Source organism: Drosophila sulfurigaster, chromosome 2R (assembly GCF_023558435.1).
Source record: "Drosophila sulfurigaster albostrigata strain 15112-1811.04 chromosome 2R, ASM2355843v2, whole genome shotgun sequence".
NCBI lineage: Eukaryota > Metazoa > Arthropoda > Insecta > Diptera > Drosophilidae > Drosophila > Drosophila sulfurigaster.
This window is the reverse complement of record NC_084882.1, coordinates 26,066,068-26,093,122: the sequence shown is the minus strand read 5'-3', so window position 1 is coordinate 26,093,122 and position 27,055 is coordinate 26,066,068. Positions and strand designations below refer to the sequence as shown.

At 36.4% G+C, this 27,055-nt stretch overlaps 4 protein-coding genes and 2 non-coding genes across 6 annotated transcripts in view; all 6 read right to left on the bottom strand.

Annotated features, from left to right (window-relative positions):
* Positions 1-221: 221 nt before the first annotated feature.
* LOC133837176 (probable G-protein coupled receptor Mth-like 11) lies at positions 222-2,272 on the bottom strand. The gene is made up of 7 exons (XM_062267852.1): positions 1,731-2,272; positions 1,536-1,671; positions 1,272-1,472; positions 968-1,211; positions 753-906; positions 472-675; positions 222-407 (listed from the first exon to the last, which is right to left on the bottom strand). Coding segments are annotated over exons 1-5 (1,029 nt in total). The 5' UTR covers positions 2,178-2,272; the 3' UTR covers positions 222-407; positions 472-675; positions 753-905.
* A 2,432-nt stretch (positions 2,273-4,704) lies between these two features.
* LOC133837873 (probable G-protein coupled receptor Mth-like 11) lies at positions 4,705-6,063 on the bottom strand. Its single transcript, XM_062268781.1, has 4 exons — positions 5,784-6,063; positions 5,557-5,725; positions 5,302-5,493; positions 4,705-4,924 (listed from the first exon to the last, which is right to left on the bottom strand). Exons 1-4 carry the CDS (start codon positions 6,004-6,006, stop codon positions 4,849-4,851), a joined length of 660 nt encoding a protein of 219 aa, XP_062124765.1. The 5' UTR covers positions 6,007-6,063; the 3' UTR covers positions 4,705-4,848.
* LOC133836763 (G-protein coupled receptor Mth-like) lies at positions 6,041-7,104 on the bottom strand. Its single transcript, XM_062267352.1, has 3 exons — positions 6,550-7,104; positions 6,353-6,488; positions 6,041-6,291 (listed from the first exon to the last, which is right to left on the bottom strand). Exons 1-3 carry the CDS (start codon positions 6,997-6,999, stop codon positions 6,041-6,043), a joined length of 837 nt encoding a protein of 278 aa, XP_062123336.1. The 5' UTR covers positions 7,000-7,104.
* Positions 7,105-8,765: 1,661 nt separating this feature from the next.
* Positions 8,766-8,838, bottom strand: Trnak-uuu (transfer RNA lysine (anticodon UUU)). Its single transcript has one exon. It is a non-coding gene; the product is annotated as a tRNA-Lys (tRNA).
* Positions 8,839-9,002: 164 nt separating this feature from the next.
* The window catches only part of LOC133837316 (homeotic protein Sex combs reduced), a 31,933-nt gene continuing 13,880 nt past the window's right edge, over positions 9,003-27,055 (bottom strand). The window contains exon 3 of the mRNA XM_062268028.1: positions 9,003-11,618. Coding sequence (XP_062124012.1) covers positions 11,311-11,618 — 308 coding nt within the window. The 3' untranslated portion in view covers positions 9,003-11,310. The remainder of the gene's footprint in view (positions 11,619-27,055) is intronic.
* Positions 21,543-21,614, bottom strand: Trnam-cau (transfer RNA methionine (anticodon CAU)). Its single transcript has one exon. It is a non-coding gene; the product is annotated as a tRNA-Met (tRNA).

The window sequence follows — 27,055 nt, the reverse complement described above, 5'->3', positions numbered from 1 at the left end:
TTATTTTAAATTGTTCATCTATAGAATATTCAGATAGAATATTTATTAACGGAATTCTGCTGAAGAAATCTTACTGAGGATGGGGAATAGCCAGAAATGCCGATTACATTATAGAAATAAATAAAACATGACCAATAATAATAGATTTCACATATTTATTTAAAAGTACACTTACTGATATAGTTAACACGATAACGCAAGAAATGTAATATATTATGTATAAGTTTATTTCTTATAAGTTCATCATATAACAAGCAATTTTTAAATATGTATCTACAACTTCGATAAATTAGGAATGTAAAAAAAGAGTTTAAAGAAAATTTAATTATCAATTTAAGACTGTACTAGATGCTGTATGATCAGAAGATCGATTTGGTATTGAGATTTCGTTGTGTTTTCTATCCAGGCTAAGCAAATTAAAAGATAAGAAATAGGATAAAAACTGTATTTTGTTTCCATTCAATATATTACCGTGAATTTAGTTGGTATAGCACATCCTTCTTCCAGATGGTAACGAAAAGTAATATTAGTCCGAAATTATTTAGAATCAGATCTTTACAAAAGTCAAGCACAGTCTTAGCTGTGTCTACGTCATATAACGTTAAGGTGAAGGAAGTTATTTCAAGTAACCAAATCACTGCAGTTATGATAATCATTTGGAAAAACGTCTTAAAACTGAAAGAAATTTAAATAATTTATAATTTTTTGTGTATAGATGTAATAAATATATAGATATTTATTCAGCAATATACTCAGATTTATTCCTTAAAATCTCTAGATTTTCGAGATCATCCTCTGGCTTCTCCACATATATACATCTTAAGGTTATGATGGAAAATATTAGATTGACAACAATACCAACAAATATTGGTCCATAATAGTAAATCATTGCTGACCGACTTTGTTCTATTTAAAATTATATTAATGATTACTCATATTTAAGTTTTGAACTGTGTATCTATCTTACTATTTATCCAGCAGCCAACTATATAAGGTTGCCATATTTCTTTTTTTCATATCGTCCATATCTTGAAAGTTCATAGATACTGTGATCGTAAGCAAAATCGCCGCAGAGCCCCAGACAATAATGTGATAATTTAGCATGTTATTTACTTGCTCATTCTGGTAGTTCCTTATTAAGTTCCACAAAATATAATTAATAACCAGGAGCCAAAGGAATGAAGACATGACCATGTAATATCCACAGTAAGCTGCATTTTTAGAAATTCATCATGATATAAAGATGTATTATGTGAATAACGTGAAGTTACCTATCAAGTGACACAGTGTAACTTTATCATCAAACAGAGATCTAGACCATAGCAATAGCATGATAAGAGTTATGCAGATAATGTAACATAAAGAAGTTTGACTATAAACTCTGGTCCGCAAATCAGGCAAATACAAATGCACAACAGTGATTATACCTAAGCAGAACACGGAGATAACTTTCATAGCACTCATCAAATCCACTGAAAATACAATAAATTATATTCAAACTTGCGAAATTTAAGTCAATATACATAAAAACATACGCTCTAGGAAGATTTGGATTTCCGGCTTAATGATTTTGGGTACAAGATAATAATTTTTGTCCACTTTATGTGGCATCAGGCAATAGTCTTGTTTACTTATTACACTGCCATCGGTCTGATTGTAAAGTGTTCCGTTCTTAATATTGTAAGAAATTTATTATTAATAGTTGAGGAAAGTTACATGAAATATCAAACCTGAAATAATTTCCAGTTGCTATCATAATATTCAGGATCTTCAAGTATATCGCAAGACATATTATATCTTATTTGCATTACGAACTCGATATCCTTTATAACATCTATTTGCGACTCTTTGCCGTTGAGAAGAGTCATATTCACGGACAAATTTCGAATGTACTTTTTTGGTTCACAACACAAGAGCACACACGGATTTATGTGACAAAGACAACCTCTCATATAGGGTTCGACTGTCTTCATACGATTTGTAATGGTTATTCGTTCATGGTAATCATGAACTTTGTCACTTGGGATTAAAAAATCTTTGTACAAATATGATCCATCGTCAAGTCTTTGGCTATCGCTGAGATCCACAGTGTCAAAATATCCACATTCTTGACTGTCCTCTGCTACTGCAACTAGAAGAACTCCCAGCATAAGCAGAGCATATCTTATTATCAACATATTTATTTAGAAATACTCTTCATTTATTTATTATACGTTTTCCGCACAGTGAGCACTGTTTTAGTCGATGAAGTTAAAGAAACTGTGGTCATTTTGCTGCGCACTTGTAATATAAGAGTTAATATTTATTGCGACGATGACGAATAAAGAAATCATTTATAGAAACCTTAGCTATATTATTTTTTTTAGAATTCATAAATGGTATGGGTGGTGACCACACATACTATATGAACACACATGTGTCATCTTGAAAGTCATTTTAGAAACCATTTTGTATAACAACAAGTAAGAAAGCTACAGTCGGGTGTGCTCGACTGTGAGATACCCGCTACCCATTTTTAATAAAAGCAATATATTTTGCGGTATATACCAATTATACTACACAAATACTAAAAATATATTTTGGGATATTATTATTAAAATATACCAAATATACTAAAAACACTAAAAAGATACCAAATGGTATATTCGGTATATCGATATAGTACCGCATTCAAAATATACCACAGACGGCACAATATACCAGATTGTCAGCCAAAGCAACTAAGACCCTTAGTAAGTAGGCGTTTTTGCCCATACAAAAGTATTTCCTTAATAACTTCGACAATTTTTATCTGATCGCAACCAAATCATCATAAATACTATAGTTATTATTGTATATACCAAAATTCGCAATCCTAGCTTTACAAATTATAGCTCTATCTCTTATAGTCTCGGAGATCTAGGTGTTCATACGGACATGGCTAGATCGTCACCGCCGTTGATGCTGATCAAGAATATATATACTTTATCGGGCCGGTGATGCCTCGTTCTACCTGTTAAATACATTTCCTGTCGGCACAAAGTAATAATACGAGTACCCTTCTACCCTATGGGTAGCGGATATAAAAATTGAAATAGGTTTGCTTATTGGTATTTGTAATTGGAAAAAGAAATTTACTCATGATGTCGCTTTGTTAATCATGAGACGTTAACAATTAGTCGTAGTCTAACAATCACAGTATGAAATCGTTAAAATAAAATATAGAAAATACTAAGGATATTACCTTTTGATTAGAGCCTTTAAGCCGAAAAACAATATGAGCCCCTGGCCGCTCATAACTATTTGGAAAGACCATAAATTGTATCCAAAAGATTGGCTCACTAAATAGTTGAGAATTTCAAGAATCCAGCAAGCACGAGATATTGCAAACATACGGGTAAACATCATGAAACTGAAAATAATTACATTACTTCATGAAATATTTATTCAGTTATATTTTCAGATTTATTCTTTAAATTCTTTTTACTCTCTGAACCCCATACAAAAATATGATATCTCAGCATGTTTTTCACTGGTGTCATCTGGTAGATAGTGAGTGATTGCCACAAAGTATAATTGATAACATGAAGCCAGAGGAATGTAGACATGACGGTGTAATATCCACAGTAAGCTGAATTGTAAATTGATTGGTAATAAGATGTATTCGATGATTAATTTATAATTACCTAGGAAATAACATATTTCGTATATATTGTGAAAGTGTGACTCCACCCATAGCCATATAAATGTAAGGCCAAGGCAGATAAAGTAATACATGCAACATTGATTAAAGACTCCGTTGTGCAAATGAGGCAAATACAAATACACTACAATAATTATAACTATGCAGAACAAAGATGGAGATCGTATAGCACAACTCTTGTCCACTGAAAATACAAAACTATATTTATGGTATGATAACTTGGATCATCCAAGTTACGTCGAAACTTACACTCTATCTGATATTGGATATTGGGCTTAAAGGTTTGAGGCAACAGATAATAATTTCCATCTGAAACTTTATAAGGTAGGAAACAATAATCCTTCACATTTATCTCATCGTCATCGGCCGGATTATAAAGTGTTCCATTCTTATTAAAAGGAAATAGTTATTAATAATCCACTTTACTATAAACTCTGACAAACCTGAAAGAGTCTCCATTTGGGTCGAGCCTGAGAATCATAATGTGGATCATCCATACTATATTTGACTAGTATTACGAATTCATTTCTCACATTTACTTGCGCCCTCGTACCATTGTTAAGAGTGATATTTACGATCAAATTTCTCATTGACTTTTCTGGTTCACAGCACAAAAGTATACACAGTTTTATCTGACAGAGACAACCCCTCATATAAGGTTCAACTCTCTTATTATGCTTGAAAACTGTTTCTCGATATGTGTATTGATGAACTTGTTCCCTTGGAATTAAAATATCATTGTATAAATAAGATCCATTGTCAAATCTCTGATTATCCTCAAAATCCACAGAATCAAAATATTGACATTTATGGCTATCATCAGCAACTACGAATGAGAGAACTCGCAGTATGAAGATTGCGCATTTTATTTTCAACATATTATTAAGAAATACACTTTCATTATATTATGATATAATTGAACACTACTCAAAGTAGGTAAAGGAACTGTGTACTTTGTAATATACATAGGTATTAGTGTTCATTAAATTATTGACTATAAAAAAAAAACTATGACGAATAAAGCATTTATAGAAACTTCAGCGATATGGTTTTAGAAACTCATAATTCGTATGGACAGTGACCTCATACATATTTTAATATATGAATCTACATGTGCAAAAATAATTTCAGAAACAATTTTGCAAAATGAATTAAGAGTTGCCAAACTAGCTGGAAGTTGTTGTGGCGTTGTTTTCACTGTTGCTGCTTTGACTTTTACTTTGACTTGTTTTTGAGTCCAATCTAGAAAGTTAAAACATAGTAAATGATGAATTAAAAAACAAATACAAAAGCTACAGTCGAGTGAGCTCGACTGTGGGATACCCGCTACTTGTTATCAATAATAGCAAACCATTGCTGAATTATCTTTTAAATATACTAAATTAATAATGAATTAAACCGAAGCTTATGTTTGGTAAATTGATATAACAAGTGCTGTCATGGAATTATAGCTATATCGCTTAAATGACGTGTTTATATCCACAGACACACGGATTTAGGATGCTGTTGGCGCATAAGATCCATAAAATATATGTACTTTATATGGTCGAATAAGTCTTCTTCAAAGTTATAAAATCATTTTACTTTATAGGTAGCGGGTATAATAATAAGAATATTACCTCTTATATAGAGCCTTTATAATGTCTTTCTTCCAGATGGTAACGAAAAACAGTATTAATCCTTGTCCAGTTGTTATTATATCAAAGACATCACGTATAAGGTTTTCAGAAGTTATTTCAAATAAATAGGAAACAACTTCAAGTCCCCAGACTACTCCCGCAATGACAAACATTCGGAAAAACATCACAAAACTGAAAGAATAGAATTTTATTATTGTATTTTAATTTTAGATAGGATTTTCTTTAGTAATATACTCAGATTTATTCCTTAAAGTCTTTTTACTCTCCGAATTGTTCCACTCTTTGGCGTTCTCTCTGGTTTCTACATATATGTGCCTTGCGGTAACGGTGGAGAGTGTTAGGTTGATAACAATTGTGAGCAATATAGGTCCATAATAGTAAATCATTGCTGACCAATTGATAGCTGTAATAAAAATATATTAATAGTTGTTCATATTCCTATTTCGAATTGCGCTAAATACTATTGATCCAGCAGTAGTACACAGCTACACCAGGTTGCCACCAAACGTCTTCCATGCCTTGACTCAAGCAATCAGCGCATATTGTGATCGTAAGTAATATCCCCGCTGTCCCCCAAACAAAAATATGATATATCTTCTTCATCTTTGTTTCCATCTGCCGGTATTTGGTGAGTGATTTCCAGACATTATAGTTAATAACCAGAAGCCAAAGGAATGCAGACATGATGATGTAATATCCACAGTATGCTGAATTTGTATTAATTTAATGAGTTGACTTTCGTAATCAAGTTATAATTACCTATGAAATAGCATATTGATATTGATATTGATTTGCTCCTCGCTACTGGTTCTACCAACAGTAATATAAAACTTATGACGAGGCATATAAAGTAATATAAACAACATTGACTGTAGGCTCTGGATCGCAAATGAGGCAAATACAAATAGACACCAATAATTATAACTATGCAGAACACAGAGATAACTCTTATGACACTAATAATGTCCACTGCAAATACAAAAGTATATTATTGTCCTTAAAATTTAAGATAAGATACGTATGAACTTACGCTCTACAAGAGTTTCGCTATCCTTCTTTATGATCTGAGGTAAAAGATAATAATTTTCATCTAATTTATGTGGCATCAAGCAATAGTCTTGCTTTTCTAGAGCGCTATTACTGGTCAGATTATAAAGCGTTCCATCCTTTTATGTATAAGAAGAAACTTATAATTAAGAATAGTAGTACAAAATGATATTGGCAAACCTGAAATAGTTTCCAGTCGGGTTGGGTCTGCTCATTATAATTTGGATCATCCAACACATCGCATGGTATTTCATATTTTACTTGCACTACGAATTCATTTCTTACATCAACTTGCGACTCAGTTCCGTTTATAAGCGTCATATTTAAGGAAATTTTGTTTTGCATTAGGTTTGTTGGTTCACAACATAAAAGCACACACGATTTGATGTGACAGAGACAACCTCTCATATAAGGATCGACTGTCTTATTAGAATCGAACACTGTTATCCGATAACTATATTCTTGAACTTTCTCACTTGGAATTAAAATATCGTTGTACAAATATGATCCATCATCACGTCTTTGGCTATCACTAAGATCCACAGTGTCAAAATATCCACATTCTTGACTGTCCTCTGCTACGGCAACAAGGATTTTCAGTATGAAAAGAGCGTTTATTATTGTGAACATATTTATTTTTAGATACACTTTTATTATATTATTTGAGCATAGTGAATAGAACGAGGTGCTTTCCTCGAAGTATTTATTGTTACTGCGGTAAGTGTACTAGTGTACTTGTTATTTTTATGACTATACAATTCATCGTTGTTGTTTTAGTTCGCACAATGACCTAATGTATTATGTATGTACAATATATGTATGTAAATATTTTATTTCTATTAAGATATAATATATAATGAAAGTTAATGAAGATAGAATTATGTAGTTGATCTTTCCATGGTTGTCACCGGTTCGTAATCTCCCTTTCTATTTGGGTTCAACCTAAAAAAAATAAAACCTTAAATTAAATAATTTAATTTTGCGTTATTAACGATATTACCTTTTATTTAAGTCACGAATAACTTTTTTGTTACAGATAGTAACAAAAGGCCTTGTCCAGCTATAATTAAGGCAAACAATTCTATGTTAAATAAATATACAATAAATATACAAATATACATTAGTAAAACACTCCTGATATGAGAAATATCCGAAAATAGTTGATGAAACTGAAATAAATTTAATTCGATTTATTATAGTTTTCTATTTGTATGTTATTCAGCAATATACTCAGATTTATTCTATTTTCTTTGCGGTTATAATGGCGAGTGTTGAGTTGATAAGGATTGAAAGCAATATAGGTAATACAAGTACAATACAAGTAAATCATAGCTGACCAATTTTTTGCTATATAAAATATTATTAATTAATATTATATTATTATTGCTTGCTCATATTGAATTCTTTAACGTATTATCGATCGATTTCAATACAGGGGGTACAAATAAGATCTCAAGATCGACAGAATCAACAAAATATTCACATTTCTGATAATCCTCTGCTTCTGCAGCCAGCGCAATACTCAGTATAAACAAAAAAGCACTACATCTTATTATAAATATATTATTTAAGGAAATAGCAATGTTAACTGACAGTAGATGACATTGTAGATGTGAGTTATATTGTTACATTAAATGATAAAATGGAGGTTGCGGTTCGACATATTTACATATTTATATAAATAGTTATTAATAAAAAAAATGCAATGCATCAACTTATTGTGAAATTAAAATAGAAATTTTCGGTAACAAAAAAGATTGCGGTCCAACAATTGGCAAGGCTGATAATGGCAGTCCACTCCGGTACGCTATCCCACTACTGCCTACCACGGGAACTCTTGGCTGCTGGTTTTCACCCCTGGCCCGGTTCATCCCTCCTTAGCCAACCTGAATGCCGTGGACTCCTCCTCGGCACCCATATTGATGGCAAGCTTAGTGCGGACGTTCCGTCAACATGGCTGGTCCACTACACAGTGATCCCCAGCCTCAGGTCATCCCACAATCAGACCTCACAGAAGCGTGATTACAGAAGCTGCCAACCTTCCAGTCGGAAACACTGATTCTAAAAGTCAACCTTAAGTGTTATTTCGTAAGCAGTTTTCAGCAACTGCTTGCAGTGTACTTCTTTGTTGGAATACGTTGCTCCTCATACTGCTTGCGAGGTGGACTGCTTGCGAATACACTTCTTGCTTCGAACACGCACTGCTTAGTTTGTAAGCTACTTGTGGAACTGCTTTCCACAACACTTGCATTATTTGTTTTATGAAATTAAATATAATAAAATTTTGTTTTATGAAATTAAATATAATATTTATTATTATAACGCTTAAATTAAAAATAAAAATCACATTTATGGTTTCAAAATTTATTTATTTGGTAAAAATAAAAAACAATGGTCGCCCGAGCAGGGACTTGAACCCTGGACCCTTGGATTAAAAGTCCAATGCTCTACCGACTGAGCTACCCGGGCATATAAATTTGAAGCGCTCTGGAACTATTCTGATAATGAAAAAATACAGGATCCTCGGTGAGAGTATGTTCTGCAATTATTTTTTTTTTCCGAAGCTATAATATTCCTTCATCCTTTTGTTGTTAGTAGTATATAGGAATAAATTCTTAAAATATTGAAAATACTTTGTGATACATTTTAAAATAGTTTTTATTTTATTCCATATTCATACAAGTTTACATATGCTTTGTTTGTTTTTGATTTATTCATATTTGTATTGTTTTGTGGTTGAATAGATGAAAGATTCATTTCATAAACATTACGTATGCAATTGAACCCATATTATTACATATTATTAAAAATTAGTTATGTAATTTCTTTTTACATGGAATGCAGTTAAACATTTTGCGCTCTCTGTGCACTGATACTAAGTCCAAAGGAATACTTTCTGTATTGCATTTATATTAACAAAATCATGTATTTTGGACAAATTGTCAGAAACATAAATTAATAATTAAAAGAAAAAAAACAATTAATTAATTTGTGCTAAGTGTTTGTTTTCAAGTTTTCTTAATGTTCTTCCCTTTCTTAATATTGCAATGCGCGGTTGTTTATTATAATTTTCTTCATACATATTTTTATTTTACCTTTCACTAAAATTTGTCTTGCTAATTCGATACATATAATTTAGGCTTACTTGCTAGGTTCACATAGACTACCGATAGGTTCTAGAATGCACTAACCTTAGCTTAGCGAAAAGTACAGCATAAATAATTACATTACATTTAGGTATAATTTGTATAGCATTAGAGTTTAACAATTTGCGCATTATTCAATAATTCCACTTACACTAAGAGACAATATTTATAGGATTTGTATATCGTTGTACAGAGATGAAAGCTTTTAATTCAACTCGAAATAATAACCAATCGAGATGGAAATTTGAAGGTGAGATAGAAGTAGAGAACTAGAGTCTGATGTGGAGGAAGATAGCTTTGCATTTTGTTGCTATTGAAATTATGCTAAAAAATTCGCAATTTCGAAACAGTTCGATCGTCTTGCCAAATTTCCCTGTTTGTCTTCCGAATTTGTTTGTTCATCATTGGTTTGCAAATAAAACAAATTACAGATTAAATAGTATTAAGTTAATTTTTGATACAAATTATTAAAGCATCTCCAAAAGCTGTTCAAGCACTTTCAACAATACAAATTAAATTTTCAATCAATAGACAAAAATGAGAAACACAAACATAATAAGGCGCCATCTGAGTGATGGACGCTCTGCTATTTACAAACTAAACAAAGCCTTATATGGATAGTTATATATGGAGAAATATGATAGATCGATTTTTAAGTACACATTTCAGAGGATACAATTGTGTGTGTCAGGGAGGGATTAGAATTAGAATTATGTATAAAACGAGAACTAAGTTTAATAGAAATCACTTTGAAATTATTGCAAATATATTATATTACGGTTTTGTTCATCGTGTGTGTGCTGCTTAGGACTAAAATTTATGCTAGACTTAGGATCTAATAGCTTTTCGAATACTGCTTAGAGAAAGAGGTTTATCATACTGGACGTCCAACGGCAACAACTCCGATAGTGCTGAAGTATATATTGATTATATGCGAAGTAATCTCTTCAGATCCATGCCCAAGTGTTTGTTTGTGTGTGTGTGGTTCTCTGTGTGTGTGTGTGTGTGTCTAGGTGGGGTGGTGTGCAGGATGGCTCTGGGAGAACTTTTGATGTGACAGTTCCACCTCCAGTATCATAAACCCAAACGAGCCGAGCTCCAGCAACGGCTCGTTTCTCAGCTTAACACGAATCAGTTGCAAACAAGAAGCATCATCTTTGATGTTGGTTGATCGACGGCGGCGGCGGATGCGAATGCAGATGCAGATGCAGATATGGAACAGTGGCAGTAGTGGCAATGTGTCACCGGCTCAGCAGCAGAACAAATTGCAGCCAACAATATCCGCTTTATATTCCAGCTCCAGCTGCAGCCCTAGCTCCAATTCTAGTTCCGCCTCCGGCTCTGGTTCTGGCTCTGGTTCTGGCTTTAGCTTTGGTTCTGCCTCTGGCTCTGACTCCAGCCCAAGCTCGGGCTCACAGTCCGAGTCAGGCTGCCGTTGCTGCTGCTGCTGCTGCTGTGGCCTGAGGATAACCTGAGATCAGAACTCTTGCGGATATTTAATGCACTCGGCATTGGCATTGCCGGCATTGGCCACCGCCGCGGCGGAGCTGAACAACGAGTTGGGACCGTTGCCGGCACCGACATTGCCCCCAACAGCCCCAATCCCAACTCCAACTCCAACTCCACCGCCGCCACCGCTGCCGCTGCCACTGCCGAGCACCGAGGCCACCGATGTGGCATCCTGAGAGCCCTGTGACTGATAGCCGCCGGCCACGCTTGCCGCTGCCGCCGCCTGATATGGTTCCTGATACAACTGATTGAGTCTCTAACCAGTACCCGAAAAGTGCCACGCGTCCTATGCGCTCAGATGCGCAAACTGTGACGGATGGATATCGAACTGGTGATATGGATGGCCGTATGGACCCATATGATAGGGCACAATGTTCATTGACGCCATCTTGTGCTCCTTCTTCCACTTCATGCGACGATTCTGGAACCAGATCTTGATCTGTCGCTCCGTCAAACAGAGCGCGTGTGCGATCTCGATGCGTCGCCGGCGTGTCAGGTAGCGATTGAAGTGGAATTCCTTCTCCAGCTCGAGTGTCTGATAGCGGGTGTATGAGGTCCGTTGTCGTTTCGTCTCGCCATTGGCATTCACAGTACCTGCAATGAGTGATTAATATGAGTACTTTATTAGTTGCGAATTCATTAAATGATTTCAGATCAAGTAAGAAAACTACAGACGGGTGTGCTCGAATGTGAGATACCCGCTACCTGTTTTAAATAAAAGCAAAACAATACGCTATTATTCTAAAATTGAATGAATGAATGAATATACCGCATAAATACTAAAACATGCAAAAGACCATGCTTTTGGCACATTGATATAGTGCCATTCAAAATATACCATGGAGTGTAAAATATACCATATTGTCAGCCAAAGCAACTAAGACCTATAGAAAGTAGGTATTTTTCGCCCATACAAAAATCTTTCTTAAATAACTTCTAAAAATCGAAGTCGCAACCAAATGTTCAGGAATCATAAGGACTAAAGTTTTAATTCTATGTGCCAAAAATCGACTCTAGTTTAAAAATATATAGACGGAGTGTATTTATGAACTCATTTTTAAATTAGAAATTATTGAAAATTTCAAATCGAATTCAAAGTTAATAACTTAACACAATATGCTTTAAGCATATTGAACTCTTATGAACTAGAGACATTTATTCATGTTCTTCAATGTTTCTAGAAGGCGTTTCTAGGCAATCGACAAACACTGAAGTGGCCAAGGCACCGTTAAGTTGATTTCCTCTATACAAAGTTAATTTTCTTGTTTATTTTGTGATTTTCTGCAACGTTGCGCATTTCATAAATATGACGTGTCAAACTGCAATTTGCTTTTTTGGCCAAAATGCTTTATTTTTGTTGTTAGCCGAAAACAAAAAATATGAAAGAACAAAGAAATATAGAAAGAAAATCAACAAGATATGGTTGGAGAGATGCGGTTGGGGTGCTTGTGTATTTGTCTCGTACTAGCTGAAGTATCATTGTAGACAGCTGGCTGTGTTGCCTGAATATTTCTCCCACAAAAGATAATGACAATTTCCCCATTCCACGTGCCAAGCTGCCCGCTCTCCGCTCGCTGCTCGCTACTCGCTGCTCTCTCTTCGATTCCCACCGAAACTTTTGTCATCTTTTGGACTGGCGCGAGGGCGTTCGAAACGCGTCGTTCGTAATGAGGGGGCGGTCTGTGGCAAAGTAGACTTTTAAAAGCCATTTACCGTGGCGTGTTATTATGGCCAAGTCAATTGGCCCGCCCGGTTTTCAGCTACAAAGAGGTTGAGACAATGCCACTGACACACACACACACACGCATACACACTTGCATACACAAAATGTGTGGCAGTCAGTCAATGTGATAGACGGGCCGAGCTGCGACTGCGGCTGCGACTGAGGCAGAGGCAGAGACTGCGACTGAGGCAGCACCGCTTTCGGCACTTTTGGGAAATTCGACAAATGTTCTTCGCTCGCCACATTTCTCAGCGCACCATTGAGCTTATATGGGTCATGGCCCATTGCTAAATGGCAATTGGCTCTACAAAACTTGATGCCGCATAAGTTGGAATTCTATCTGCATTTGTATCTGTAGCTGTATCTGCATCTTAATGCTGCAAATGCCCCAAAATAAGCAGCATAAAATGAGCAATGGATTTAATTAAAATGATAGTTTTTATTTTCAATTACAAGTAGGAAGAATTTATTTAATTTTTTTGCAGTTTTAAAAACTGTGAATTTGTAATTTGCAGCTACATTTTTTGAATGGTAAAATGTGAGCGCTTTCAAGTGGCTTTCGTGGGAGTTTTTCTTTAGTTAAATGAAAGTTTTTACTTTCAATTACAAGTATATACATACATACATATTAAGAAGTGATTATAAGTGTAATTAATTTACCAAATTTATTTCGACTTTAAACACATTGAATTAGTAACTTTAGTCAACATTTTTCACTGGCTAAATTTGATCATTTTCAAGTGAACTTTTCTCCAGCAAAATTCAAATAGTTTTGTATCTATTTTAAATTTTGAATAACACAAATTTCCCTCCCACTTTGTGGTTGTCACTGTTGAGGATGCGCGACACAAAACTTTTATTTTGTTTAGTTTTTTTGGCTGTCGGAAGATGTCGGGTCACATCAATCAGAAGGAAATCTAAATGGAATTTCTGATTAAAGTTGAAATTAATTACCACTCATTTAATTAAAGTGAATTTGGCTGTGGCAAATGCCAAAGCGCCGCTTGCAAAAGCACACCCACACACACTGACGCACACACACACATGCATACACAACACACATGTATGTGTATGTGCGACATCAAAAGCACTCTTGCCGCTGGGTGCCATTGGCCATTGCCATCCTGAAGGGGTTTAAACTAATGACCACGTAAACAGCGAGCAGACAGTAACCAGACAACGACATCAGCTCCATCACTCATGTGGCAGCGACAGAGCGAGAAAGAGAAAGAGAGAGATAGAGAGAGGGGAAAGAGTGATAGCAAGAGATAGTTTTTGTTGTAATCCTTTTTCGAGCTCAAGTTCTGACCCATTTCGGTCAGTTAGCAGCGCTGTCAGTCAGCTTTTCAACTATCAAATTTGATACCGAATCCAATAACTCTCGCCTGCCATTAGACTACCGTCTAAAGCAAGTCCAAACTGTCGGTCAAAACTTTGTTGCAGACTAGCTGCCACATCCAGTTGATGCATGAAGTGCAGACGCAGACAGAGAAAGAGCGAGCAAGAAAGAGAGAGACAGGTGTCAGATTGCACTTATTGTTAATATCGCTGACCTTGCCCGGTTCTTTGCCAAATCAATATGAGAGCACAGAGAATTCTTTGCCTGACCAGTTGGCGAACATTGTCATTGTGCATGCCACAGACAGCGCCTTGGGTTGTGCCAGCACTTGTCTGCCGCAAAGCAAACCATTTACAATTGTCAAATGCTGCTGTCATATGATGTTGCAATTTGTTTACACATGCGACACACAACACAACACAGGCAACCAGCAGCAGCAGCAGCAGCGCGGCGAGCAAAAGTATCTTACAGCTAAAGTATCTCTGGGGATTGGCGGCAGGTTGAGTTGCTTATGGGAATTAGTGGGAAAATGTTGCACAATTACACTGAAACCAATGAAGCATTAAAATTGTGAATAGTAAATTTCATTATATGAATTAGAAATGTTTATTTTGGCACAACTTTTTATTTCAACTTGTAAGAGAAGATAAGAACATAAAGTTATTATATGAGATCGAATTTCGATACTCGAAATTTTAGCTACTTTGGCTGTAAATCTGGTGTATTTTGCACTCTATGGTATATTTTGAATACTGTAGAAATATACAAAATTAGACTTTGGTATATTTTTGGTATTTTGAGGTCACTTTCGCTTCGCCCTAGTTCTAATAATTTTATTTAAAACTATCTTAAATTAACTCAACTGCGCCAACAGTACTTTATTCAAAATAAGTATGAGGTATCACGCAGTCGAGTACACTCAACTGTAGTTTTGTTACTTGTTACTTCAATATCTAAGAAATGTTATTCTGCAGCCGCAGCCCTGACTCATTTATGTATATCTTCATAATTCCAGATAAAGTTGAGAACATGCTGCTTAATCCATAAGTGAACGAAACGGAACTGAACTCAACTGATTGGATGCCTGAGCAACCCGTTGAGGGCTCAAGCAAATGTCAACACTGCGGCTGTGTTTCTACGAGTACTCGGAATGGGATCCAAACTGGGAACTGGGAATGGGAATGGAATTGGTACTAACTATATAACTACATAAGTAGCGCATCGTTGTCGCCTGTCGTCGTCATGGCCAGGCGCAAAGCCCCCATAAGTTGACAGGGCTGAGGAACTGGCAACTAGCGACTGCGGCGTCGACGACTGCCAAGTGGCACCTGGCATGTCATATCACTTATCGTCGGGGCATGGTATGGCATAGAGCATGGGGCATGTCGACTCTTGACAGCGCCAATGAGCGAACATTCGAAGCGTTTTACAACTTTGTGCCCATTTCGTTTGTCTAGGCAGCGAAATACTATATAGACATATTAGATTTTGCAGATACAAAAAGAGAGAGGAAGAGAGAGAGATGCGACATAAGTATATTTGAAATACTTTTTGAGCATTGCGGAATGTGTGTGTGTTGGTTGTTGTTGTTGTTGTTGCTGAGTTGCGTTTGTCGTCTTTTGTTTTGATCTTTTGCATTTCATTTTCATGTAAGATGACGTCAAAGTCAAACACTGACAGTCGCTTAACATATCAGTTCCTACAGAAATTTGAAATTTGGTGCATGCAAAAATCCAACTGCAAAACAGAATTTATTAAGTGCAGTGATCCTGCTGTGTTCAGTGTCACCATTCAATGTTTTTCTTGTTCTTTTCTTCTTGTTGTATCAACAACAACATTTCTGCAATTCAAATTGCCATTGTTTGCCGCACTTTGCATACTCCACAGAGGCGAAAAAGGGAGAGAGGGAGTTGCATGTCCGATCATGTTGTGATTGACGCAAGATTAGCATACAGCGAACACAGGTTCAAAGTTAAGTTGAAAACCCTTGGGCTAGGTCAGTCTATAAGTCTGTAATCGGAAATTGTTGTTGCCGCATTGCAATGCGGTTCAAAGTTTAATTGTTTTCTCGCCGCGCTCGCAAATAGAAATAAAAATAAAATAAAAAACGCTTGCGGCTTGTCACAAACACTTGTAGTGGTCATTTGTCAACAGCCGGCACGGCGTCTGCCTCCTCAACTGGAGGAGGTAGTTCAAGTAAGCACAAAAAACAACAGACAACAAAAAGAAAAAAAAAGTAAAAATAAAACTGAACATCGTCATCGTAATCAGCCCGCTCTCTACGTGTGCGGCATGAAACTCACCGGGACACAGTGAGCATCAGCAGTGTTCAGACGCTTCGTCTTGCAACACAGTTGATCTTATCGCCACAGAAAGAGGCAGAAGAAACAACTCGTACTTGTTGCCCTTGTTGTTGCTGTTGTTGTTGTAGCATTTCGCCGTAACAACCTGAAAGAGCATCAGCAACAGCGTCAGCAACAGCATCAGCAACAGCATCAGCAAATTGCGCTCGAGATCGCAGCGAAAAGTTCATAAATCAACGCACTTCCGATTGCGCAAGATCACAAAGTGGCAAGTGGTCAGTGGCCACAACTGTGCCTGCTACTTAGTGGCAAGCTAATGAGTCGTTTACCAAAAACCATTATCAGTGTCAAAATGCAGCCAAATGATCATTACTCATAAGAGACAACAACAACAAGAGACCGAAGTGTGGCATTCAAACAGTGGAAGATGAGCAAAGGGAAAAATGTGTTCGGTGGTGTTAGAAATATTGTCAAAATATATGAAATTTATTATTACAGAGAAATAATTTGAATTGAAATGTTAAATTAATTTATTTGAGTGAAGAATTCGCTATATAAAAAAGTTGTATCTGATAAGTAAAAAATTTGTTTGATGGTGATAGAAATATGGTCAAAATATGCGAAATTTATTATTACAGAGGAATAATTTGAATTGGCATGTTAAATTAATTTATTAGAGTTAAAAATTCCAACTATTAAAAGGTTTCACCTGAACAATAAACTAAAGTTTTGAATACAATCAAAATTATATACATAAGTATTATTTTAAAACAACTGAAAACATTTATTGCGTAAATAAAAAAAATCAATCAAAATTAAACATTCAAGTTATTTTAATGTATTATACAAAATCAAAAATTAATCAAAATTAAATTTAAATTATTAAACAGATATTTTTATTTGCTTGATAGAATCAAAGTGCAATCAAAATTCAATTTAAGTTTTAAATCAAAATTAAATTTAAAAGCAATGATTTTCATTTATAAATTTGCTTAGCTAAATTTGAGTTCACTAATTATTATTAAAGGCCAACTCTATTATTTATCTTTGCTCTAAAAATGACTCATGACTTTTTAATAATTTTCAAGTTGTTTATCATAGTTTGTGTATGATAATTCTTTAAACGTATTCAAGTAGCTGACAGATCACTTTATCATTTTACGAGGCTTTCATAATTAATTACAGCTTTTCGTAATTTGTCTTAAATTGTTTTTTATCAGCTTGCAAAATTATTTATTGAGCAGCATTTTATTTTTATATGAATCCGATGTAAAAAACAAATTTAAAAAAATTGTGATTTAAGCAATGCTCTATAAATAAATCAACTGGCAACGTGCGAGACGGCGACAAAGATAGCGGACAATAAAAACCAAAAAAAGAGGGGCAAAAGGAATTGTTAAAGACAGAGAGAAACGGGAGCAGGAGCAGACGCAATCGAGGCATCTTGGCCATGCTCGAGCAATGCTGGAAGAGATAAATCTTAAGGCAGCGATCGAGGGCGAGGGCGAGTCAAAGGGGCCGCTGGGGTCGACATGTGCAGCGGGTTAATTTCTTTCGGAAAAGGAAAATTAATCAAATATGCCCGCTATTATGGAGCACATGAGTGTGTGAGTGTGTGCGAGTGTGTGTGAGTGTGTGTGAGTGTGTGTGTAAGGGAGTCATAGCATTCCTTTAGTGATAAATGATGAGCGGGCAGTTTTGTGCAATGCGACAAATGATGTGACATTTGTGATAATGAAAGTGTTGCAGCAGCACGAGCTACAAATAGATGAAGAGCATGATATATGAAGAGAGAAAGAGAGAGAGAGAGAGAGAGAGGGAGATAACTACAACAGGTGTTTGGGTTTATCGCTTTTTGTGGCGTTTGTTGTTCACACACCATTAAAGTGCTATTAAATCGTAGTTACAACCTCCAATTGTCAAAACGAACGACACGCTCAAGCAATTGTATCTGTATTTGTATTTTTGTATCTGTATCTTTAGCGCAAGCTGAAGTTGAAGCTGTATCTATGCGAGGAGTATCTGTGGCTCTGTGTGCCAATCATTAATCACAGCCCCAAATAAAGAGAGAGAGACGGTCAAATGCAGTGGCATAAAAAATGGTCAAACGGTAGCAATTGCCCGTGCAGCACTTGCCCCGTGCAGCTGCCCCCGCGCTGTTGCCACACAGCCTACATTTGCCTACTTGCCACAACATGTATTGTTCTCTTTGGCCATGTTTTTGAGTGTGCGAATTGTGCGTGGTTGTTTTTTTTTTTGTGTCGTTGGCTGCTCGACTGCGTCTTTTTGGCATTTTTCTCTAGTTCGCGTGGCTGCCTTTGGTTTCGTGAAAAATGGAAATTATGTCAAGAAGTAAATTGATTATTTCGCTTTAAAGCATTTCTCAATTTAAATTCCGTGTTCGTTGTCAACACGAACACATTCAGTTTCGTCAGCTCCACAACACACACAGCTACAAAAACATTAACAATAGTTGCTTTAGCTTTTGCATGTATTTCGTTTTCGTTTTTTTTTTTTGTTATTATGTTTTTGAATTGTGTTTTTTGTTCGTGTTGTTTTGAAAATCCATTCAACTGAAATGACATCATGTGCTCCAAACTTCTGAACAGCTGATGCCACAACAACAACAAATTAAACGATCTGAACCCTCAAAAGAGAAAAAGCAGTCAGCCAATAGGCAGCATATGGTTTCCGGTTCACAAGCACTTGCCCCCCAAAAAGATGCCAGCAGGAGCATTCGAAGAGATGTTTGCTGCCTTCTGCTCAACTTGGGATACATTTTAAAGTTGGCGAAAGCAAAGGCAATTATTTGTGGTTTCCTTAAGGCTTAAAGCGGTTGAGTCAGTAGAAAAAGTCAAACGTATTACTATTATTAATGTTGTTTTGTTGGTGTTGTGTCTGAAACTATTTATATAAACAAAATTATTGAGTAAGATTGTTAAATTGTTAGGTGAGGTGGAAGTTTAAAGTGTGTAAAAAAACGGCAAAAAGTTTAACTTAAATATTTTATCAATTGTTGTAACTTATATGGAAAACACTTTCAGCCAATCTACAAGTGAAAAGTCTGCCAATAAAAATGCAGAATATTACTGCAACATTTCTAAAGTATATTCACAATTTCTTCAACTTATTTGCATAATATGCTCAGCATTTAATAAACTCAAACACTCAGTGAACATTCACACCACTCTTGCCACAATTATAAATCAATTCGCAACATTTTGAAATCAACAGGTTGATTTGCCACTTGAGAGTTAAGTGCTTTTTGGGGGATTAAACCAAAGACAGCCCCCCAGGAGACACGTGTCGGAGTTGGCTCAAACCCTGCGCACACATAAAAACAAGTCAAGAGGGTTGTGCCCAAAAAAAGAAAGAGAAAAGAAAGAGAAGCAAGTGTAAAGTGAAACCAACCCCGAAATGAAATGGAATTCTGTGGGAGCAGACGCAATAATTGTTTTCGATTGGAAACAGTTGCCACCTCACAGTCAAGCTGCAACAATCCTGGTCACATAATGAGCTGGATAACAAATTACGGGAGAGGCTCCTTTTCGTTTGTGTTGGCACTGTGTTGAAAATATAATAAATGAATTATCTGCTTAATTAATGAGCTTTTAATTTTTAATGGCGCGACGCAGGCTTCGCAACGCAAATGCCGTCGAAAGTTTGTTTAACTCTTGTAATCGTTATTCTTGGCCGAACTGGAGTTCGAAGTTGATGTTGATGTTGGGAAACTGGGAATGAGGATGGGGATGTGTTGGACATGGTCATCATGGTTGCTTATCAAGCGATGCGTATCTTTTAGATACAATTTTAATGTGGCTTCCTGCAAATTATTTATGCGCGCATTTTCGCGCAGATAATTATCGTTTATCTTTGATTTAAGGAGAGGACCTCTCAGAAGCGCGTTCGCAGATTGTTTCTCTTGTTGTCCGCTGCTGATGCTGTCTCTGTCTTTGTTCGTATACATAGGTGTGTGCGTGTAGTTGTGTGCATGTTCGAATTCAAAATGACTACCTCAGTTAATTATGGGGCTCCCGAGTAGGGAGCGAAGAGCGGCGCGCATGCGCACATAAATTAGCTGACGCGCCAGCTAAAAAAATAAACCTGTTCTTGACTGCCCCTCTTCTTGGTTGTGGTTGTGTCTGCTTTGGCAGTGCCATGTAAAGAGCGGTTAAAGAGTCGTCTGCTCTGTTCTGGTCAACTTCGATAGTACCTGGGTGCACCCATTTTTAATGAGTGTCCTGTCGTCTGCAGTTGAATGAACGAAACACCGCGTCTCAGCTCGCTTCTGGCTTCTGGACTTATTTTCGCCATGCCCATGATTAAGTGCTGAGGTCTTTGACTGGCGCTGCATCAGGACAAAATGCGCGCCACGCAAAAAATAAAAGTAAAACAGAAACGAAGAAAAACGCAAGCAGCCAGCGTGTAATCAATCAAAGGCACGAAACAGAATTTTTAAAAAGAATTCATTGACTTTCCATTAATAATTTCCTTTGTAAATTGCATCCTGTGGCAATTGTTGTAATTGTGATGAATTCTTTATTAATGCACAAACACACACAGGCACAGAAAAAGAGGCAGAGAGAGATAACTACTGGTGGCTACTGTGCCACAATGGCGTTAGCTTCAATTATGTATCTCGCAGATACTCCCAGCGACAATCAATTCATTTGCGATCAATCAAAAACAGTTTCAGCCACAGCTCTCGCTCAATTTGCTGCATTGAACGATGGACTTTAATTTGCCATTTGATATGATTCTGATGATGCACTTAAGTGCAATTATCTCGCCTGCCAATGAGGCAAATATATTGCATAATCTTGGCCAATTAAACTTGTCCTAGCACAACACAAACTCATTTCTCTAACGTAATTGTGTTGACAGCAATCAATGTGAATCAAAGATTAATGAGTATACATTAAAAAAAACAGTTATGATTGGCCTGTCGATTGCTTTATAATCGCAGCTTAATTAAAAGGTAGAAAACTAATTTAAAGAATGCCTATGCCAATTAATAAAAATATAGCCAATAAATCTTTTCTTATAAAATGTCTCATTCAGCAAAAATGTTTATATGAAAAAAACCTATTTGAATGAATATAATAAAATTTAAAAAAGCAATAAAAAAGATATTCCCGAATATCGATAGTCAATAGCAGAGCAAGGTTTCGATCCTCGGACCTCTGGGTTATGGGCCCAGCACGCTTCCACTGCGCCACTCTGCTCTTGACACACCCTGTGTCTAAAACTGCTTTTGAAGTTGGTAGCAATTTAGAGATTAAGGGATTGTTTTGCACGCTTGATTTCCCATAATATTTTAGCTAGATAAAAGATACTTTTTACTATAAGCTGATTGATTTGCATTTAAAGTATGCAAAATATTGTCAAGTATTTAATATGTTAATCTTGCCTTTGAGGTAAAGTCTGCTGAATGTCTACCGGTTTATTTTGTATGGTTTATTTGGTGATTGTTAGGCGTGCTCTCAACCCACTCGCATTTAAATATAGATATTTGTGCTGAGCTGTGGATACATTTGGAGAATTGCTTGGGAGCCAAACAACAGCGCAATCGAAATTAACTTGAATTTTAACTTAAAAAACTTTGCAGCGACTGTTTTTTTTTTGTTGTTGTTGAAAACAGAAACAAAAAAGTATTCAACATGGCGGACAAGCAACTACAAAAGCAACAACAACCAAACTTGGTGAAATAACAGCAACTGAGGTTGGGGACTGAGACTGAGACTGAGAAGCAGAAGCTGTAGATGATGAAGATGAAGATGGTGAAGTCAAGCGCGGAACAAGTTTTAAACTTGCTACAAAGGTGTCTTTAAAAATCTTTTAATTTCGACTTTTTGCTCGCATCGCTTCGTTTTGTTGTCGAGCTGCAAATTTGCTGTCGTCAGGCAAGGGCAACTAAACTGTTTGGTGAGAGGGGGGTAAAGGGGGAAGGTGGTTGGTAGGTAGCTGGTTGCTTTTTGCTCATTTTATTTCATTTTTTTTTTTGCTGGTTGCATCCGCCCGCCTTTTAATGAAGCGCGAAGTGCAGCGAATGAGCGAAAGAGCGCAAAAATTGAAAGTAAAGTAAGCCAAATGCGTCCCACTGTACACGACGACGCGAAGCGACTCCAGTTGGAGCCATGCTGCCTGCTCTGGCCCCGGGGGCAGGCTGCGAACAAATTGCAATTGTTGCCATTGCATTGGCGCTGTCATTTTGCGGCCAGACACGGACTCGCAACACAGCCAGGATCCAGGCAAAAGTCAAAAGTTCCACACAAATACAGCATTTACATGTTGTGTGTGTGTGTTTGGCGGCTTAGTTTTTATTTGCGGCATATCTTCATTGCAGTGTTTTTTAGCTTTTGACCCCCTGAACTGTGGCTCGTTTAACACACCATAAACATACAACTAGCGCATAACAATCCTAGTATTTCATAGCCAAAGCCTCGGCGCATAAAACCAACACAGGAAAATATGGCCCGGAAAAGCGAAGTGGAAATGCCAGACATTTAAATCGAATTGGCTGGAGGTGTTCACCTTCTTCTTCGCTTTGCTTCGTAGTGTGCACTTTTAATCTACAAATTGTGAGCCCGTGCTGCACGTACTAATACAAATACCTGCAAAAGTATCTGTCAGATACATTCGAGCGGGGGCAGACACCAACACACACACTCACACAACGACTGGAGACCACGCGTGTAACTCAATTTTCAATGGTGGACAGCAGCAGTGTTCGAGAGCAAGTTTTCTTCTTTTTTTTTTTGAGGTGGGCTGCAAAGGCAGCTCACGTACTGCTGCCAAAGGGTAGAAACAGATGGGGGGAAACGGACTGTGGGTTTGTCTACTCAGTCAAATAGTTTTGCCGCCTGCATTAATAATTCACAATTTCATCTGGAATTGTATGCGATTTGTGATGCTTTTCGCTTAGCTTGCCACACTTGCCTCAGACTCGACTCCCCGAGAGTTGAAGCTGCCTGCTGCCTGCCGCCTGTTGCTGCTTTCGGTTTTTCCTTTTAAGCTTGCTTTCTACTTGCAACTTTTTTAGAAGCAACTTGCGTTACAGTGGAATATGTAGTTGTTATAATCTAACATAAATATCTAACGTATTAGCTGCACCATTCTTCCATAAAATGCAGAATTTTATAAAAATAAATGCATTAAAATTAAGATTTCTGTAGTTAGCAAAAAGGATCTTCAAAAATCTAATTTAATAGACAATATAGATTTCTTTTATATATGGTAAAGTCTTCAATAATAACATATATTTTATAATTGAAATTTAAAATTCCTCTTTTTATGAATAATATATGTCGTCCATGATCCATGAAATAAATTATATTATCTGTGATGATTTGGCTTAAAATATATTCACAAACATTCCTCTTCACTCTTTTACTTTTTCATAAAAAATTAAGAATTTCTTTATTTATTTATTTTCTAGCTAAAACATCACATTTTGTTTATTTATGCATTCATTTTTATGTTATTTCTAATGTTGGTTGCCCACTGTGCGACTTGCGTTTATCTCCAGTGCGCATTGCGTCATTTCGTTTTAGTTAATGCGCCTGCAGATTAATATTCTATGCGTATCTCAACGATATCAGTTTGGAGCAAGGGAATATGGCCAGGGAATCAGGAGCCAATTTGCAGATGTGCGCCAATTTGCGCCTGAATTTGATAAATTCGCATGCAGCGCTGGCGTGACACTCAGTTGAATTTATGGCTCGCACTTTTTCACCATTCAAATCGCAATTACTTTGCTTTATTCGCAATTTAATTTCCCCCGCCAACTATTCGCAATCGTAGCTGCGGTTGCTGCTGCTGCAATCGAAATGTATCTACAAGATATTGCACCGCTTGAGCTGTTTGCTCTCTAAACAAAAGCGAAATAAACAGCAACAGAAAAAGCAACAGAAATTCAAATTTAAATTCAAAATTCGTATATGGACAACCCGTCGATTCTCGGCTAGACGATTAGTGTATCATCTAATGAACTAATGAACTATACTATGCACACAATGTAGAATAGAGTTTTGCGTATTTGTCTATCTACAGGCGGCATCTGCAATTGTATCTACAAATATACATATATAGTATATATATTCTACTATATACCTGTGCATGTGCTGTACTGTGTATTTGCATCTATCAGCGCTGGCACATCATCAGTCATTAGTGGCGCCATTGTTGCTGTCTTTGTTTCTTTATTTCATGAATTTGCTTTTGCTCCTTCACTTCTTTCTTCGTCTTTTCGTTCTTTCGCTCGTTCGTTCTTTGTATCTTTCGGGACAGCCCCCATTGTTAGTGTCTCGCACTTTTTATGCACTTTTATTAACTTTGGCCAAAATGTGGTCAGCCACTTGAAGGCATCATCATCAGCCTCCGCTTGCCTTTATTTTTTTGTTTTCTTGCTGTAAACAATTCTGTTGCTGCGCTTCGGGTAATCATTCATCTTTTTTTTTCCGTTGTGTAGAAAGCTTTGCATTCTGTATAATAAGTATGGGTGCAAGTGAATGTCGATGCCAAGTTGATTTGGGCAATATGATGAGTGATATTTCTCAAAGTGAAATTAAATGAATCGAGCTCTGACCTATAAACAAACAAAGGGCCAGATAATCTAGAAGACTAAAATAGTGCAGTGCACAGAAGTGAATCATGAAGGTAGTAAAACAACATGTATGTATAATAAATGATTAATTAAATTATGTATTTTACGTCTTACATATTTATAAAAAGAAAATGAAACGAAGCACGCATATTGTATAAGCAGAATGAACAGCAATGAGTAGTTTGAGTATGTGCCTCATGAATACCCCTAATGTGCTGCATTCGTAGCAAATGAATTTTAATTCAAGCAAAGTGATGAGTTTCACATCCGACACAATTTACTTCATGCTCTGCGAGCCGCAGGAATGAATGAGACCAGAATTCATTAAGAACAATCAGATGCGACCACAACTCAACTTAACTCAACCCAACCCAGAAGACTGAATCTGTATCTACACAAGTGATAGATACATACATGTATGATATTTGTATCTGCGCGTATCTGAGTATCTTCTACTCATTGTCTGCTGCCAAAAGTGTTACGCTTTGTTAGTAATAATTCGACATTTTAATGAAGTGGCAACTTGAGTTGCGATCCCATTAGCCAGCCTCAGAAGAATAATGCGACTCTATGGCGACGGCGGCCATAAAAAAAATAAAAAAAAAATGTCTTATAATCGAGTCTGTATTCGTTTCGTAATAACAGTTAAGAGACGGCTGCATGCAACTATCTAGAATTAATTTATAGACTCATACCAGATTTTCAGCACCTTGCATTGCCCGGTGGGGCGTCTATTAAAAAACCCCTAGTGGGAGAGAGAGAGAGGGAGGCGAGACTTGTCTTAGAAAGTAGTTGTTGTTGTTGTTGTGGAAGGGGCACCGAAATAATAACAATCATTTTGATTAAACGTAGCTATTTGAAAAGTCGTGTCCCAAGTTAATGAAAATGTAATTGACCAGCGAATGCAACTGGGTCTCTTGGATAACTTCGAGTCTGGTGTTGCTGCATGTGGCTAGAGCAAAAGTTACATGCCGCATGCCGCATGCAGCACGCTGCACGAGAGCAGAAGCTGCAATTGTAGAGTGGGGCGACTGCACTAAAGAAACAGCAGCAAAACACTCAGACACAACTTTAGAACCAGACACAGACAGCGACTTCGACTTCGACAGAGAAACCCAGAGTCAGAAGAGACTATTGTTGTTGCTGTGGCTGCTGCTGATGCTGTGGCCGCCTCGCAGCCATGGCTGCCATATCTTGTACATATCTGGCATTCAACTCGTTTGCGAACTATTAATTTTGTATAACATCCTGCATCTCAATGTGGCCTTCGGCTTGTAGCAGCCCAGCAAACAACACAGAGAACTGAAACTTCAAATAGCTTTTCAGAGCTCTGCTTTGTAATAACTAAAGAACAAAATAAAAGCAAACTTCTTGCTGAGCATACAACAGAAGGTGCCTTTAAAACTGAGCTGAGCAAAGTAAAGTTTTTCTGTTCCTACAGCTCTGACGCCATTTAGTCTAGTTCTAGAGTACTCATGTCTTTAGGTCTGGGACGCAACTTCGAGTGTCCTTTGTTAAAACATTGTATTGTATATTACATATTGTATATGTATTGCATATTCTAATTAACTTAAAATATAATTATAAGTATACACTTCGAGAAAAACTCAACTGTTAATCAAACGCTTCATGACTATTTAATTTTTTTGTTAGTTAATAGTTTCTATAAAAATATGAACTTTCAAGTTTATAACATATAATATATGCCACGATCTGCAATTGGGAAACTTTATTCTATTTTTTTTATGCTTCAAGTAATAAATTTTAAATCTATAGAATCAGCAACTACTATTTTAAAATAACTATTTGCAATTTATGTAATGTACTTTCAACACAGAGAGACAAAAAAATAGATTGAAAAATAGATAGCAAATCTTAATTTAAGATCTTTTCGATTTTAAAACAGATATAGAAATAAGATTTGTGGGTTGACGAAATCTTAAATCAAAAATGTTATGCTAAATTTGCAAATCGAAATAAGCGAAAGAGTTGTTGAAATATATTTAAATACAAATCTGTCTTTTCTTTTAAAAAATATCTAGGCATTTGAGAAATTTATTT

What these genes read in the sequence shown, in the direction of transcription:
- LOC133837176 (XM_062267852.1), bottom strand. Translation starts at nt 2,177, where the DNA reads ATGTTGATAATAAGATATGCTCTGCTTATGCTGGGAGTTCTTCTAGTT. An exon ending in GCAACTGGAAATTATTTCAG is followed by an intron (nt 1,672 to 1,730) that starts GTTTGATATTTC and finishes TACAATATTAAG; the next exon opens with AACGGAACACTTTACAATCA. An exon ending in TACACTGTGTCACTTGATAG is followed by an intron (nt 1,212 to 1,271) that starts GTAACTTCACGT and finishes CTAAAAATGCAG; the next exon opens with CTTACTGTGGATATTACATG.
- LOC133837873 (XM_062268781.1), bottom strand. Translation starts at nt 6,006, where the DNA reads ATGTCTGCATTCCTTTGGCTTCTGGTTATTAACTATAATGTCTGGAAA. An exon ending in ACTTTAAGGAATAAATCTGA is followed by an intron (nt 5,494 to 5,556) that starts GTATATTACTAA and finishes CTATTCTTTCAG; the next exon opens with TTTTGTGATGTTTTTCCGAA. An exon ending in ATAAAGGCTCTATATAAGAG is followed by an intron (nt 4,925 to 5,301) that starts GTAATATTCTTA and finishes TTAACTTTCTAG; the next exon opens with ATTGGACTCAAAAACAAGTC.
- LOC133836763 (XM_062267352.1), bottom strand. Translation starts at nt 6,999, where the DNA reads ATGTTCACAATAATAAACGCTCTTTTCATACTGAAAATCCTTGTTGCC. An exon ending in CCGACTGGAAACTATTTCAG is followed by an intron (nt 6,489 to 6,549) that starts GTTTGCCAATAT and finishes TATACATAAAAG; the next exon opens with GATGGAACGCTTTATAATCT. An exon ending in TAGCGAAACTCTTGTAGAGC is followed by an intron (nt 6,292 to 6,352) that starts GTAAGTTCATAC and finishes TTGTATTTGCAG; the next exon opens with TGGACATTATTAGTGTCATA.